Source organism: Anthonomus grandis, chromosome 6, assembly GCF_022605725.1.
Source record: "Anthonomus grandis grandis chromosome 6, icAntGran1.3, whole genome shotgun sequence".
Classification (NCBI taxonomy): domain Eukaryota; kingdom Metazoa; phylum Arthropoda; class Insecta; order Coleoptera; family Curculionidae; genus Anthonomus; species Anthonomus grandis.
In genome coordinates, this window is record NC_065551.1 from 20953009 (window position 1) to 20969255 (window position 16247).

The following is a 16247-nucleotide window of genomic DNA, read 5'->3' on the forward strand; positions in this document are numbered from 1 at the left end:
CCTGTAGAAACGATGAAAATATATAAAAATAAAATAACATACCTTATAAAACTCGCGAAAGCTTCGATATTGGCGCTATGTTTCACCAACTGGTGGTAATCGTGATACTGATTAAGTTGGAGCATTGGCTTGCAGATAATAATAATAAGACGTTTCTTAGTCGCCAAGAAATTACATCAATTAAGCACAAAAAATAATACTAATAGGTAGGTGTATTAACTTTTACAAAATTTCAAATATTACAAAATTCCACTAAATATTGAGTATTTCATCATTTACCAATAACAAAAAAAAAACGAAGAATTTGTAACTAAATAAAAAAGCTAATAATGCAAGGTGGCCAACAGGCCATAATTTGCAGATTTACATAAATATTCCTTACACAAAAGGCTCCCTGAATTCTGTTGAGGCCAAAAAAAATTTTAAAAAAGACAATTATTTAAAAATTTAATAATAAATATTCTACTGAAAAAAGAAAGGACATACCTAATGGGAGCATGGGAAGAGGATCAGGATATGAAAGAAAATATGAGGGGAAGGGAAGATGAGGAAATATAGCGATTTATGGTAAGGTTTAAAGCCTTTCAGGAACAAAATCATGAACAATATTATCCAGAAAAACGTTAAAAAAAATTCACTCATACACATAGTTAACCAAGGAGAAGCAGCTTAATGTGAACTTTTTTCTGTCAATGTAAAATCATTTATTTTAAACCTATTTATATAGTGTGCAATCAAGTATGAATAGTAAGCAAATTTTGATGATGATTTAGACATGGCGCCACCGCATATGGAAATAAGGGTACTACCCGGTTTTGCCCCGCCTTCCCCTAATTCTTTTCTTCCCGCCATTAGCAAAACTCTACAAAAACTATGCAACACACAACACTCCGTAACACGTCATACGTCAACATGTGGAACGTCATGTCACTTTGTTGTCATTAACAGCTGTTTACGTATACAAAAATATTAAAAATTGCCCAATTTACTAAAAGTTCATTTAAAAAATACCAACAAAATGGAAACTTCTGACAGTGAATGTTTTGAGAGCGCCGACGAGGATTTTGGTTCGGATTACGAAGACAATAAGTTTCATTTACAGACTAGTCACAGCCACAAAGTAATTGAACCAGAATTATGCAAATTGAAAATAGATGAAAACCCAGAAAGCAGGTGTGAAATCATAGAAAAACCAGTTCAGGATGAAGAGAAAAGGAGCCATAAAAGTTTGACAATAACGGAGGATCATAGTAAGCACCCCGAGACCAATATAACAGAAAAAGAAACTGATCTTTCCTCTGGCAGCTCGAAGTACACTAAAGATAATTTTAAGGACATTTGTGATGACAATACAAAAAATGATCTTTTACTGGAAAAATCACCGTCCATTACACTTGCTGCAGAAAACATAATAACCGAGACCATACCAAGATCCACAAAACCAGCATACTCAGAAACAGTTCATATAGAAACCAAATTAAAAGATACTTCTAATGCGGAATTTAGTCAGGAACACACAAAAGAGAAACCACTTATTACTACATTAATAAATAAAGTTGAAGTGAATAAGGCATGCACTGAAGAGAATTTATGGGATGATGATGAACTTGACTGGGGAGTGGAAACTCAAAAGGAAGAGGCAGAAAACAGTGCAGAACCATCAACACTTCAAGAAGGTTGGGGCGATTTTTATGCTGAATGGGAAACTGATAATAGAAAATCCAAACAAGTTAGTAGAGTGATTAATTTTTTTAAATTTAAATTTAGCACCTAATAATACAAAATAAACTATGTGTAAAAAGACCCAGAATGTCCTTAATAATTTAAAAGTTTGCTTTTATATCAGAAATTATCACTAATAATTAAAATATGGTTGATCCTCAAAGATATATTCATTCATTTTGATTATAAATAAGTCTCTGCTGAAAGGAAAAGTAGCATAAATCATTTTTCTATGAATGGAGTTCATAGAAGAAATAGATTCAGAAGAGAGTGCATCTTCAAAATCTCCATATTTGAAATTCATAGGATGAAAAAGTGATGTCTGTTAGAACTTTTGCCAATAGCTGGTAGCAAAATTTGATTAAAGGCAAAGCAGCAAAAGTCACTTCATGCTTTTAAAAATAAGTAATTTTTATAAATCCCTATATCTCTAATCCCTAATAGTAATTTTTCCTAAAATTTAGAGTAGGTACATAGGTCCTTAGTACACAAAAATATCCAGAATTCATTTCTATTATTCATACTCAGAATTTGATAACAGTGTTTCCAGTAAATCCTTTTTTATCTCAAAATCATTTTTTTCAAGTGGCTTACATCACTTTTACTTTTATCTCCTCAATTATTAATTTCTTCAACTAAAGGTTCATGCTAATTTTCTATACTTACAGGATTCCAGCAGTACTACTGAGACCTCAGATACAACTCAAATTGACCATCAAAGCATTTTCAAAGATACACAAAAAGATGACAACCTTTGGAATGAAGATGAAGATTGGGAATCTGTGGAGCAACCCTCAGAAAAACCCCAAGAAGTACAAGAAGAATCCACTTGGGGTAGTTGGGGTGACTGGGGGGTATCCTCCATATTAAATACTGCAACCTCCTTAACCAGCCAGGTTTCCCAAGGGTTTTCAACAGTTCTGGAAAACAGTATAGGTATACCACAACCAGAAGAACTGGCAAAAATGAACAAGGAAGGAACTCAAAAAGACACCATTGAAGAGGATTCTGTGGGTTTTGGTTTGGGTAATCTAGTGTCAGGTGTCTCTCAGCTTACAAAATTTATGGAATCCACTGGGAGTAGGGTTATAACAGGAGGCTTGGACACTTTGGAACTTATAGGGAAGAAGACAGTTGAGGTTCTCCAAGAGGGTGATCCAGGATTCAAGAAAAAGCGGGCATTTCTTAAGCTGGATTCAGGAAAGCCAAACTTGTCACAAATCCTAAGAGAAGCCAAAGAAAAGGCTGAACAGGAAAACAAAGAAAGCAAAGAGGAGAGCATAAAGAGAGATGGATACTACAAAAGCAACAATTATGAAACATTGTTTGATGATTATCAGGGAATAGTACATCTTGAGGCTCTGGAAATGTTGTCTAAATTATGCCATATCAAACTGGATAACATTACAAGTTCTTTAACAGGAAGTGCATTAAAAGATTTAGAAGAGACTTTGGAGCAAGTCAAAGAGCTTTCCGAGCTGCCTGAAGATGAAGAAAATGAACTACAAGATCTTGGAGATGCCCAACAAAGCATTTCTGATATCATAAAAGAAATAGATATTCCAATATCATTTGAGAAGTTTTTTGATATTGCCAATGGTAATGAAAATAAATTGCACTCAGATGTAGGTGTTGAACATAAAGTAATGCATCAGAAAGCCATAGAGCTTTTGGCACAATTAACTGCTCTCGCGGTTGAGCAATTTCATAAAGCTGGAGAGTTGCTTTTGGTTAAGGAACATAGAAGTACTGTGGATGAGGCAGATGGGTTAGTGCAGTAAGTATATTTTTATTTTATTCTTTATGTAATCTGATGAAAACTTATGAAAAGTAATTTATTGTTTTAAAACATGCTGGTAGCAGATTTATAAACAATTGCAAACAGTCCAAAATCTACAGGATCCTTATATTTATTAATTGATGATACATTTTGTCCTATTAATACATTATCTGACCTATATAATTTATTTTTATTTATTTCTGTATTTGAAAATTACATTTTATCTATACAAAGTGATTTCCAAAAAAGATTTCCAACAAACCTCAGTCTAAGCTAAAATTGGTATATACAATACATAACAAACTAGTGATTAAGATAGTCTTCAATGCTATAAGTCTCTAAATCAATCAGGTACTGTCTTTAGTGGTAATACTTTTAAGATCATTGTCTAGCTTATTATACAGGGTGTTTCAGAACTATGGGATCAAACTTCTGAGGGTTGTTCAGTGCAACAGTAGAATCCATTTGAGTATAGGAACCCATGTCCGGAAATGCGTCACTACGCCACTACGGCCCTAAGACGCGTTAAAATTTATAAAAAACATTAATTACCTAAATAGGATCTGCTGCATTTCTTTTTACCTTTTGTACATGATACCATAACAACAATTGTTTAAAATCAACACTTATCAATGTCAATTCTCAATGTCATGTTTAAAAATTTTAGCTTACAATTTTTAAACATTTATTGCTAATGGAAAACTTTATTAATCAAGAATTGGCGGCTATGCATTTAGCATACTGAGTAACAAACTGCAATGCACGAGCAGCATCGCGGTTGTATCATGAACGTTATCCCGAACGACAGCATCCTGGATACAAAAAGTTTATTGCGGTTCATCGGCGGCTCGCTGAGACAGGCATGTTTAAGACCAAGATGCATGATACAGGTGTTACTCGAACCGTAAGAACGGTCGAATTTGAAGAAGAGGTGCTTCAGCGAGTTGCCGATGAACCATCAAATAGCACACGTGACGTCGCTAAGAGTATGAATATGAGTAACGGTTCTGTCTGACGGGTACTACACGAGCAACAACTCCATCCTTACCATTTCCAGAAAGTTCAAGGTATGACTGCAGCCGATTATCATCCTAGAGTTCAATTTTGTCAATGGCTTCTGGATCACATCATTGCACAACCAAATTTTTTACGATATGTTGAAGCCTCTTTCACAAGAGACGGTATTTTTAATAGTAGGAATAGCCATGTTTGGGGCGAAGAAAATCCTTATGAAATTTTTCCAAGAAAACATCAGAATCGTTGGTCTGTCAACGTATGGGGAGGCATTGTTGATGATTATTTTATTGGGTCATACCTTCTACCGCAACGGTTAACAGGACCTATTTATCTGCGTTTCTTGGAGGAAGTTCTCCCAGAACTCGTTGAAAATGTTCCACCAAACGTTAGAGAGCAAATGTGGTTTCAGCGTGATGGAGCGCCGGTTCACTTTGCTGTACAAGTACGCGAGTATTTGGCTCAGCAGTTTGGGCACCATTGGATTGCCAGAGGTGGAGCAGTTTCTTGGCCTCCTAGGTTATCCGATTTAACGTCGCTCGATTTTTTCATGTGGGGACATGTAAAGTCTTTAGTCTACGAAACTCCAGTAGAATCAGAGCTAGACTTAATTGGACGAATAACAGCAGCATTTGAAATCGTTCAAAACGAGGATCAAATTTTTAGTGTGATTTCATGATCTCCCACATAGTGTAGTCCGCCGAAATCATGTGCGGCGTTTAAATCGGTGTATTGAGGTTGGAGGAAGATATTTTGAACAATTGTTGTGATGGTATCATATACAAACGGTAAAAATAAATGCATCAGATCCTATTTAGATAATTAATATTTTTTTCTAAACTTAAACGAGTCTTAGGGCCGTAGTGGCGTAGTGACACACTTCCGGACATGGGTTCCTATACTCAAATGGATTCTACTGTTGCACTGAACAACCCGTAGAAGTTTGATCCCATAGTTCTGAAACACCCTGTATAATCCTATTCCCATATAATAAGCATCTACAGTGTTAACCTATATCGTTGGTAAGTAAGGCACTGAATTCTTGTATTATAATTATGATTAAAACTGAGATTTTCAAGTTTATTTTTGTTCTTAAAAACAAATAAAATTACTTCAAATATGTATACAGCACAGATAGATAGATATTCCCTTTGTCCTAAAAACACTTTGACATTATTGAATTCTGACATTTCATAAATTGTTCTTAAAATGAGTTTCTGTATTACAAAAATAGTTTGTACCTTAAAGTCACTAGCCCAAAAAATTATGTCATACCTAGCCGATCTTTCAAAGTTTGCAAAGTACAGGATCCTCAAAGCTGTTACACCCAGATATTTTGATACTGTAACCAAACAGTAACAGATTTTGTCAAGTTGATTACAATGATATAAAATATGCCCAGTCCAAACATAAATTCATTTATATGAATGCCCAAGAATTTAGTGCTATTTGATTTATTAAAGTGGCTGTTATGTTATATAAGTATAGATTCTGATTTTTGAATTTTATTAAGTTATGTTCTAAAACTATTGTATTAGTTTTACTCTTATTTAGGCATAGCCTATTTTGTATAAACCAATTATCAATTGATGAAAATATTATGCTTGCATTTTTAGTTAATTCATAAAAACCTAAGCAGCCCACTAGCAAATTTGTATCATGCGCATTCTCAGTGACTCCATAAATCCAGAGCTTTTTAAAAAGAATATTTCTGTCAAATATTTTTCATAGATCCAGGTATATACCTAGTGCAATGTTGCCGTTTTCCAAGTGTTCTAAAATAGCTTAAGAAAACTGGAATACAGCTGTTTCTATAGATCTTTTTTGCGGATAACCATGCAGATTGTTATAAAGAGATAAATTCAATTAGTCATAAACTCATTACAGTCGCAAATATTTGGAAAAGCCAGGAAACAATAGGAAGTTATAGTCTGTAACTATCAAAGGAATCAATATATCCCTTGTTTTTATTGTAAAGTCTAATGGCTGATAACTTTGTTTTGCGAACACAACCTCCATTAATGATTTATTTATTCAACAACAAATACTACAAATAATTTTATTACAACTAAAACTAATTTGTTAATTTCATTTGGCGTTACTGGAGTTAGTAGCCTAGTTACTAGGGTTTTCTCTTATATTATTGTGATATTAGGAATATCCCTGAATGACTTTGGTTTTGAGTGCAATAAGTGTTATTATATTTGTTGTCAGCTGGTCAGGTCTTCCCGACATTTAGGAGGACAAAAAGACGTCTAACTATTTTTTATCTCTTTCAAGTATGAATTACGGCCACGATAATGAAGGTCCGGCAAAATGATCTCCCACATTTTGCGCCGCCACTGAGGCCGAATCACTAAAAAGGGAGCCAGGTTAGCGTAGTCGCTGCCATTTCTGTTGTCGCCATGAGCATCGTGCCTTCGTTATCGAAACATTTTTCAAAAGTAACGAATCTGTGATTACGACACAAAGAAATTTTCGTACTCACTTCGCGCTTGGTAGACATGATCCAGTTCCAGATCGCAAAACAATACTGTTGTGGGTTTCAAATTTTAGAGCTACAGGTTCAGCCTTAAAAAGAAAATCAACTGGTAGACCCAGAAGTGTTCGGACACCTGAAAACATTGCAGCTGTAAGAGAAGCAGTTGAACGATATCCTAGACGTTCAGCTGTTAAACATGCCTCTGCTTTGCGTTTGTCAGATCGTTCTGTGCGAAGAATTTTGCACACCGATCTGAAGTTCCACCCATACAAAATGATGATCGTGCAAGAACTTAGTGAACGGGGCTGTGAAAATCGCCGAGAATGTTCTAATGATATTCTTCAAAACGTCCCACAAAATGCGCTTTTAATAACGAGTGACGAGGCTCATTTCCATTTGTCTGGCTTTGTGAACAAGCAGAATTTTCGCTACTGGGCACCAGAAAATCCGCGGCAGCTCCATGAAAGGCCACTTCACAGCCAACGTGTTACCGTTTGGTGTGCTGTTGGTTCTTTTGGTGTTTGGGGTCCCTATTTTTTTGAAGAAGGAGGGGTAACGGTTACCGTAACTGCTGATCGATATGTCGACATGCTACGTAATTTTTTGGAACCAAAACTTAGGGAACTTGAACATCCGGATGTGTGGTTTCAACAGGATGGGGCTACAGCTCATACGGCAAGAAGGACAATAATGGACCTGTTAAGGGAAATGTTTCCAAGATGTTTCTCGTTACGTGGAGACGTTGGGTGGCCTGCGCGTTCACCCGATCTTGCCCCATGCGACTTTTTCCTTTGGGGCTACCTGAAAGAGAAGGTTTTTCAACATCATCCCCGAACTATTGACGAATTGAAAGCAGCAATACGCCAAGAAATTACAGGAATATCGGCGCAAATTACTGCTCGCGTAATAGAAACTTTCAGAAATCAGCTTCGAATGTGTGTCGAAAGAAATGGTCGCCACTTAGACTCAAAACTTAATAAAAACAAAATGGCATACCATATATTTTTAGTTAATAAAAATAAAATATAAATAGCATTTACATTGGTGTTTTTGTTAAAAATCAAAATGTGAGAGATCATTTTGCCGGACCCTGTATATTTGTAATACAGCTTATCGTTTACTTTTCGATTTGGCTTGTACAATTTTCTGGGAACACAATGGTTAAAAATAAGTAGAAACGCGGTATTATAAAACCCATATTTATAAAATTTGACTATTTTTGATTTACATCTGATATTACTATTTGAAAAATGTGATGCCATTGTTGTTTTGCTAATTCGTTAAAACAACTCTTTTCTACCTATTTCCCCAAATGATTTTATATAGGAAAATGGTTTTAAAGTATCAATCTTGCAATCAGAATTAGTTTTTTGAGCCAGATAACAGTGTATGAATTACACAACTACATATTATCTCTTTAGTTAGATTTGTAAAAATATTATCAATTGAACAACTCCAAATGTTTCAACTTTTTCAATTCTACAACTTTTTTATGTAGGTATGATTCTAGCATATTCGAGAATTGTTGAGTATAATTGACAAAAATTGTTCTACAATTAGGACCTTCTAAAATTTGTATGTTACAGTCATTGCTTATAAAGACTCTTTGATTTTCACACTAATTTTTTTTAACTTATGGCAAATTTTAAAATTGTTAATATTTTCTCTGGCCAGCACTCAAAAATAAAATGTACCGTTAAAAAATCAAAGCTGACTATCCTTAGACCTAAGTACCCTTGACTTTAGACACTTGAGTGTAGTTTCGCCTTTTCAGAAATCCTTTGTCAAGGACAGTTCATATCACTATCAAAAGCACGAGTTTATGAACAGTACTAAACACTCAATCATTTATCGTGAAAAAGTTAACGATGTGCCTCGCTCGAGAACTCCAGTTGACACTAAGTAAAACAACGCTAAAATGAAGGATTTGGTGATTGAAAATCGTCACTATAGCTTGAGAGATATAGAGAAGCTGAACATTTTTTGAACACGATTTTGGTCGATATTTTCGAGCAATGCTGATGCAAAGCTTTTTCGAAAAAAACCTGCATCGCGATAATCAAATATGCTTTACTATAAGATTAAACGTTTTTTGAAAAAAATTAAAAATCAAATAAACAAGAAGAGATGTGTCCACTTTTCCCTATTCCAATTAACAATACCAACAACCACAAAAAAAATCTCATTAAAATAATCAAAAAGTTTTTTTTAATTGATGGTTGAAATATTAGTCAATATAATTTAATCAATATTTTTTCTTACATTACCAATAAATTTTTCATAGTTTTTAATTTGTCCAATATCAATTGATAGATGATTGAACAGTTTTTTTTTGCTGTCAAAAAACGAATATAACTTCGTCAGGGCGGAGTGGGGGATTGGCAGGTTAATCTCGTGCCAGGGTTGGCATACACAAAAACCCATCGACGCAAAAACCATCATCAATACTGACATCATAGAACATAATTAATTTACTGCCTTAAAAATATTAAAAAACCAACTGGGTGAAATGTATCAATAACAATCTAGGGACAACCAGTGTTTACTTAGCTTTATTAACCAAAGTAAACAAAATAAAAAATTTCACTAAGAAAAAACAGCCTTCATGTTAGTGGAACAATTCTTGGCTTTAGTAGGTACAAAAGTAAAAATGAAAAGAAGCATTCTATTTTATACTAATTTTTTATTATTTTGATAAGGTTTGTACTTTTTCTGGGGCTAAACGGTTTCTAAAGTCTGACCACACAACCAAACATGCTAAATATCGTTTCCAGTGATACCGAACTTGCGGGATAACTGTAAAGATCGAAAAAAATTTCGTCAAATTAATCAGCAAAGGATTCCTGTTTTGGGAACTAAATTTAGGACCTATAAACAGCCACCATTTATGTGCTGGTATTATCTTAATGGCTGTGAAAACATGGAACTAGGGTAGGATGGAACTATAAATAAATAAATAAATAAAAAGGACTTTATTTTTGACTCGGCGAATTTCAGCAATGCTGCTTTTAACCGAGTACATAAATGATCAGTATACATAATAGATAATGTTTGGAATACAAAAATATAAAAGATTACCACTGTATCTAAATTCACAATCTTAATAATTATAAAGAAAAACAGAAAAAAATATATAGGTAAATCCAAAATAATGAAATCATAAAAAATTAAATTATGAATTTAACGAACTAAACCATAAATTATAAGAAATAACAATAATCCATGCATACAAAACAGTAATGGGCAAGAAGTTCAATCTAATATCTAATTAAAGTCTGGCTGTACTTTTTTTTAAAAGCTTGTCTTTGCAAACTTATCAAGCTGGATGGTATTTCATTTAAAAGTTTGCTGGCCTGGTAGCTAAAACAACCTCTGAAAAGGCTTGTTTGGTATTTTGGTATTTCCAGTCGATTTCTGTACCGTGTATTCAAGTTGTGTACAGATGTTCTATATGATAGTTTGTCTATTAAATACTGAGGTGTTTGTATTGTTATGAGATTATTTAGAAAGGAAGCAAAATGCAACTTTTGTCGTTTTTCGATATTAAGCCACTGTAGTTCTTTTATTTTGTGACTTATGTGATCCTTGATTCTTAAATTGAAAATTAATCGTGCACAAGAATTCTGTATTTTTTGCAATTTAAACTTTGTCCCACAATCAATGAAAGGTCCGTAAACATAGTTGCCATAATTGGTATGAGAGAGCACCAGTGATTCACAAAGTATTTTTTTAAGTGCAAAATTGATAAAATGTTTGCTTTTATAAAGATTTCTCAGCGCATAGTACGCTTTCTGGAATATTTTAGCAACATGCGATTTAAATCGCAAATTGCTATCTAGAATGATGCCCAAGTTCTTGTACTCAGTAACCACCGGTACTCCCTCGCCCATCATTTTTACGTTTACGTTTTACAATATATAATCCCTCTTGTTACCAAAAAACAGCACCACTGACTTCTTTCGATTCAATTATAGACCATTTTTATTTAAATAAGGATGAATTTGATCTAAGCATTGGTTAATTTGTCTTTCAGCTTCAAAACAGCTTTCCTTCACAAAAGAAAACTGAATCTGACTATCATCAGCAAATTGCTTTAATTTACACTTGTTGGTTATACACCGGTGCATAGATTACAAAGAGCAGCGGGCCCAATATTGAACCTTGCGGCACACCTCTTAAAACAGGCACCAGCTCCAAAACTTCGGGTTAATAATCACTCGCTGAGATCTTTGTGTTAAATAACTTCTTAAAAGTTTTATAGTTTGGTCGTTAAATCCATAATACTGTAACTTGGCACACATAAGTTCTGGATACAGCGTGTCAAAGGCCTTGCTGTAGTCAAGTAACACCAGGGCACATTGTTCTCCTTTATCTATCGACTGGATAATTTCATCCAAAACGTCCAGCAAAGCTGTACCTGTACTAAAACCTCTTCTAAAACCTGACTGATATTTATAGAAAAGATTATTTTGAATCGAAAATTTGATGGTATATTAGCTTCCGGACACCCTGTATAAGGTAATTTAAATTGAAAGTAATAAATATTTATATATATTATATTAATTTAATATACACAGTTTACGTTATGAGGATTATGTTAATCCTAAAATGGTGATAAATTATCGTCCTCAGCATCAGTTTTCAATCAATCTATGGGCGGGGATCGATCACATTGAAGGCAAATTTATTGGAAGACTTAACGACCAGGACTATTTACATTTCTTGCAACATGATGGGGCTCCTCCTCACTCCGCCCGACTCCAAAGGCAACATCTCCATATTACTTTTAATAATCAAACGATTGGAAGGGGAGCAACCAACCATCCAATGGCCACCGCGCTCAACTGACCTGAACCCCATAGACATTTTCTAGGGGAAGTATTTCAAAGAACTTCTTGCCATTAATGAAAGCCAGACTGAAGTAGGACTGCAAAGAAAAATAAGACAAGCGGCCAACGTTATTACGAACAATGAAAGAGCTTTCCGGCGCATAAGAAGTGATTTTATCCGTTTATATTTTGAACATTTATTGTGATGTTTATCAGCAATAAAATCTCTTTTTTTACATTATTTAGAATTAGTTGTGGGGTAAGTGATTTTTGTCTAAAAACGATTAGCTTAATAAAAATGTTAATAAAAAAAAAGACTTTTATCACTTATCAAGAAATGTTTCACCGTATGTCGCTGACAGCTGTTAACTTCTTAAAGTAAATTTGTTTCTGTCAATGTCACTTGAAACGCAAATAATTTATATGATAAAATGAAGCATATTATTGAAGCGATTTTTAGAAAAATCAGAAAAACGGTAATAACTTAATCCATAACAATCGGATAATAATATACACGGTTGATTTGATTACAAATTAGCCAGCCATACACAGACGTTATTTTGCACGGTTTTTCGTGTCATCTCTAAAAACAAGAAATCATGAGCGTAAGTGTTATGCGCACGCAAAATAATATATCGGGAGATTTTAAACGTGCATTCCGTTGGAGTGTGGGAAGTACTGCTTACGTCGAGTTCTGTACCCACACTCCACACCACGTCAGGGTCTTTTAAAGTTACTACGTATTTCAAGTAGTTGCTATTTTAGATTTTTATTATGACTGATATTCGTCACGCCACCAAAGAATTCTTAACAGAACTCATAGAGATCTATAGGTCTCATCCAGCATTGTGGAAAGTGAAATCGAAGGAGTATGTGAATAGAAACTTAAAAAATTTGGGATATGATGCACTAGTGCAATTTTATCGCAAGGTCGATCCAAATGCTGATCAAGACTTTGTCTGTTAGAAACTTCAATCGATGAGGGGTTGTTTCGAAAAGAGCTTAAAAAATCTGAAAAATTTAAGAGAAGTGGCGCTTCTAGTGATAGTCAGTATGTGCCAAGTCTTTGGTATTTCGATTTATTAATGTTTACCCGAGAACATGAGTTACCTACAGAGAGTTTTGATACTATGGCGAACAGTCCGTCATCCTCCGAAGAGACCTCTGCTTTTGAGACCGATGATAACCTTGAGGAAAACGCTACACAAAATAGCCAAATTTCTTCAGTTGAAGAACAACAACCACGTGCCGCTTCTAGAAAGGAGAAGGAAAAAGGTGAAAGCAATGAAATGGTTAGTATACATTTTATATTATTTCAGTTTTATTTATTGCTGACAATTTAGTGTCCACTCAAACTTTATATTTTATTTTTTTGTGTAAATATTCAAATTTAAACTATAAGTTATAGAATTGTTCAGGCTTTTCCCTTCGTTAGCATGTCCTCTTGCCAAGGTACTGCACCTTCTCCACTAAAGTAGGTAACATATTTATCGCGATTTGATTTTGCTGATAAATAATTACTTTGACGTACAGTTCTTAGACCAACAAGTTGTACATCGCTTTCTCACCATTCGGCATTGTAATTTATTTCGTGAGAGGTTGCATTTACTGAATCCAACGCATTCCCACTAACATATGATCTTGCTTTTCTCTTTAGAAAGTTATGAAGTACACATATAGCCATTATAAAGTAACAAACTTTAAGAACGGCAACGTTTATAGGCGTATGCAAAATTTGAAATCTGGCTGCAATCAAACCGAAAACATTCTCAACAACATTTCTTCCCCTTGATAATCTGTAATTATATAATCGCCTTTCATGAGTATGATCCCTTTGTGAAAATGGTTTTAAAATATGGTCATGTAAAGCAAATGCTTCATCTCCTATAAACACGAAGTTTAAATTTGCAGTAGTTTCCGTAATATGAGGCAAATAAAGTCGATCTGAAATTAAATGTCTAAAAAACGTCGTGTATCCTAGTACTCCACCATCTGATAGTCGACCATTTTTTCCAACATCAACATACAAGAACTCATATTCTGCGTTCACGATCGCCATTAACACAATACTATAAAAGTTCTTATAGTTATAATACAATGCGCCCGTATTTGGTGGCGGAAATATGCGAATGTGTTTTCCATCGATGGCGTCTCCACAGTTTGGTATCTGCCATTGTGAGTTAAAGCCTTCATCAACGATTCTCCAATCGTCTTCACTTGACGGCATCTGAAATAAAAGAATCAATACGAAATTTATTTTCATTAAGTTACAGCAAAATTATTAAAATATTGTTAAGTAGGTATTACTAGTATTTTTGAACCTTTTGGCTAAATAGCTTATTTAGAATTAATAAAACCAATCAATTAATTTTTTTTAATTATTTAATTTTTAACTTGTATTAACTTTTATAAAACTGACTAAAACGTCTTCAACTTTTAGTTAGTCTTCTCACACGGCATGTTTTTTACCATACAATGATTTTTTTATTTTACAGATTTTTAAAACACCTGTCAAAAGAGCAAAGACGAAGGTGACACCACATGAGATGCAACAGCAAATATTTATGAAAAGTTGCACGGACGCATTGAAAAACTGTGATGAAGAATCAGAAAGTACAGCTTTCGGCAAATTTGTTGCCACAAAACATAGAAAGTTGAATGAGACTCAACAGATGTACGCTGAAACCCTGATTACAAAAATATTACATAAAGCTGCTCTAAATCAATTAACTGAAGACACTAGTATTTTCGACCTTCAGTCTCAAAATCGAAATACTTTTTCTTCGCCCAGTTTGCTATCATTAATAACATCTTCACCAGCACCATCACCTGGAAGTCTGGAACATCAGGAGCAGCCACAAAATGCAGGACAGTTGGTGTCAGATTTTTCAACGTATTTTAACATGTAAAATAACTGATATAAGCTTGAATAAAAAAAATATTCTAAACTTACCTTCAAGTAATCCTTATGTAATACCTCATATAGAGCCTTGCATGTTTCGGGTATGATGCGTCCTAAAGCTTGAGCAGATATTCCTGTAGTGAATTTAAGATCTTCATAACTACGTCCAGTAGCAAGAAAACGAAGAGTGGCAATAAGTCGTTCATCGGCAGGTATACTTTGTCTCATTGCAGTATCTTGTTTACTAAGATATGGTCGCATTAAACTCAGAAGTTCATCAAACGTATTGCTCTCCATCCTTAAGTAATTTTTAAAGTCGCCTGGATCATTATCTCTCAATTCTCGTAAAAGCGACATGTGACTATATTTTTCTCGCTCAGCCAGCCATTTTTTCTGCCATATATGTCGTTTTTTCTTTTTATTTTTCGTGGTTTCCATGGCCAGAACCGCACATGCAACAATACAAATTTTTCTCTTTTTATTCATTTCACAGTCAACAAACCACAAACATCAAAAATTAACTCGAACTACTCGAAGGCATAGCGTAACTCGTCGCGCAACGAAATTTCACGTTGAAAATTTGTGCATGATCACATGCAGTTTCTAACGACACGATAAATGACACTTTTTGCCCATACACATACGATTTTTCCCTTGACACTGACGTACCTCGCGCAATCACATGCTAAATCATTTGGATACTTTTTCAAGTGTATGGTACTGACGGTCTTTTTACCATGCCGTTCTTTCATGCATGATAACCGTCACATCTTAACACGCCACGATTTTTGAAACGAAAGAATGTATGTGTATGGCCGACTAATGGCTTAACTATTGCCTCCTTTCATTTGCACTAGGCTATATTAACTTGAATAAAATAAATAACATTCCAAGCATTGTTTGGTCATTAATGAATCTGTTATCTTAAAATAATCAACATTATTGATTGAAGCCTTCACAAAGAAAAAAATCAAAATCGCATTTTTTGTCAAAATAAGGGCGGCGACAGTTTAAATCCGCTACTGTATAAGCTGTAACCAAATTTCTAATTTATACCTCAATAAGTCTAATCAAGATTGTTTCTTTTTAGGTTAACTACCCTAATTAAAGCTTGCATAGCAAAAACTGCCAAGCAATATGCCGATCAGTTCAGTAAAATGGATAACGTTATAGGCAAAGAACAAGTTAATGAGTACATAACGAACATATTTTATGAGGTAATTAATAAAAAAAAATTTGGAAATTTTGATTAATATTTTAATTTTTTTAGGCGGCAAACAGTGCGACTTACATACAAAATGCTTTTCAACTACTTATTCCGGTATTGCAAGTTGGGGCAGTATAAGAAGTATCAATTTCATGTGTAACATATTATTTATTATTATTATTACTTTAATGATATTCTTTGTTTGGTTAAAATATTTTAATTTATGACTATAACTTTGTTACATTTGTAAAGTTTATGTTGGCATAATAAAGATCTTATTTCTACTAACTTGTTTACATGTCGAATAAAAA

The 16247-nt window shown here is 34.1% G+C and overlaps 2 protein-coding genes across 2 annotated transcripts; one reads left to right on the forward strand and one right to left on the reverse strand.

Moving 5' to 3' along the window:
- Window positions 1-922: 922 nt before the first annotated feature.
- Window positions 923-16220, forward strand: LOC126737804 (protein FAM114A2). Its single transcript, XM_050442865.1, has 4 exons — window positions 923-1729; window positions 2391-3499; window positions 15820-15946; window positions 16000-16220. Exons 1-4 carry the CDS (start codon window positions 1019-1021, stop codon window positions 16072-16074), a joined length of 2022 nt encoding a protein of 673 aa, XP_050298822.1. The 5' UTR covers window positions 923-1018; the 3' UTR covers window positions 16075-16220.
- LOC126737807 (uncharacterized) lies at window positions 13086-15215 on the reverse strand. Its single transcript, XM_050442869.1, has 2 exons — window positions 14781-15215; window positions 13086-14054 (listed from the first exon to the last, which is right to left on the reverse strand). Exons 1-2 carry the CDS (start codon window positions 15213-15215, stop codon window positions 13392-13394), a joined length of 1098 nt encoding a protein of 365 aa, XP_050298826.1. The 3' UTR covers window positions 13086-13391.
- Window positions 16221-16247: the final 27 nt, after the last annotated feature.

Excerpts from the sequence above, each read along its gene's own strand:
- LOC126737804 (XM_050442865.1), top strand. The coding sequence starts at position 1,019 with ATGGAAACTTCTGACAGTGAATGTTTTGAGAGCGCCGACGAGGATTTT. Across the intron at positions 3,500-15,819 it reads GAGGCAGATGGGTTAGTGCA|GTTAACTACCCTAATTAAAG; the intron begins GTAAGTATATTT and ends GTTTCTTTTTAG. Across the intron at positions 15,947-15,999 it reads TAACGAACATATTTTATGAG|GCGGCAAACAGTGCGACTTA; the intron begins GTAATTAATAAA and ends TAATTTTTTTAG.
- LOC126737807 (XM_050442869.1), bottom strand. The coding sequence starts at position 15,215 with ATGAATAAAAAGAGAAAAATTTGTATTGTTGCATGTGCGGTTCTGGCC. Across the intron at positions 14,055-14,780 it reads TACATAAGGATTACTTGAAG|ATGCCGTCAAGTGAAGACGA; the intron begins GTAAGTTTAGAA and ends CTTTTATTTCAG.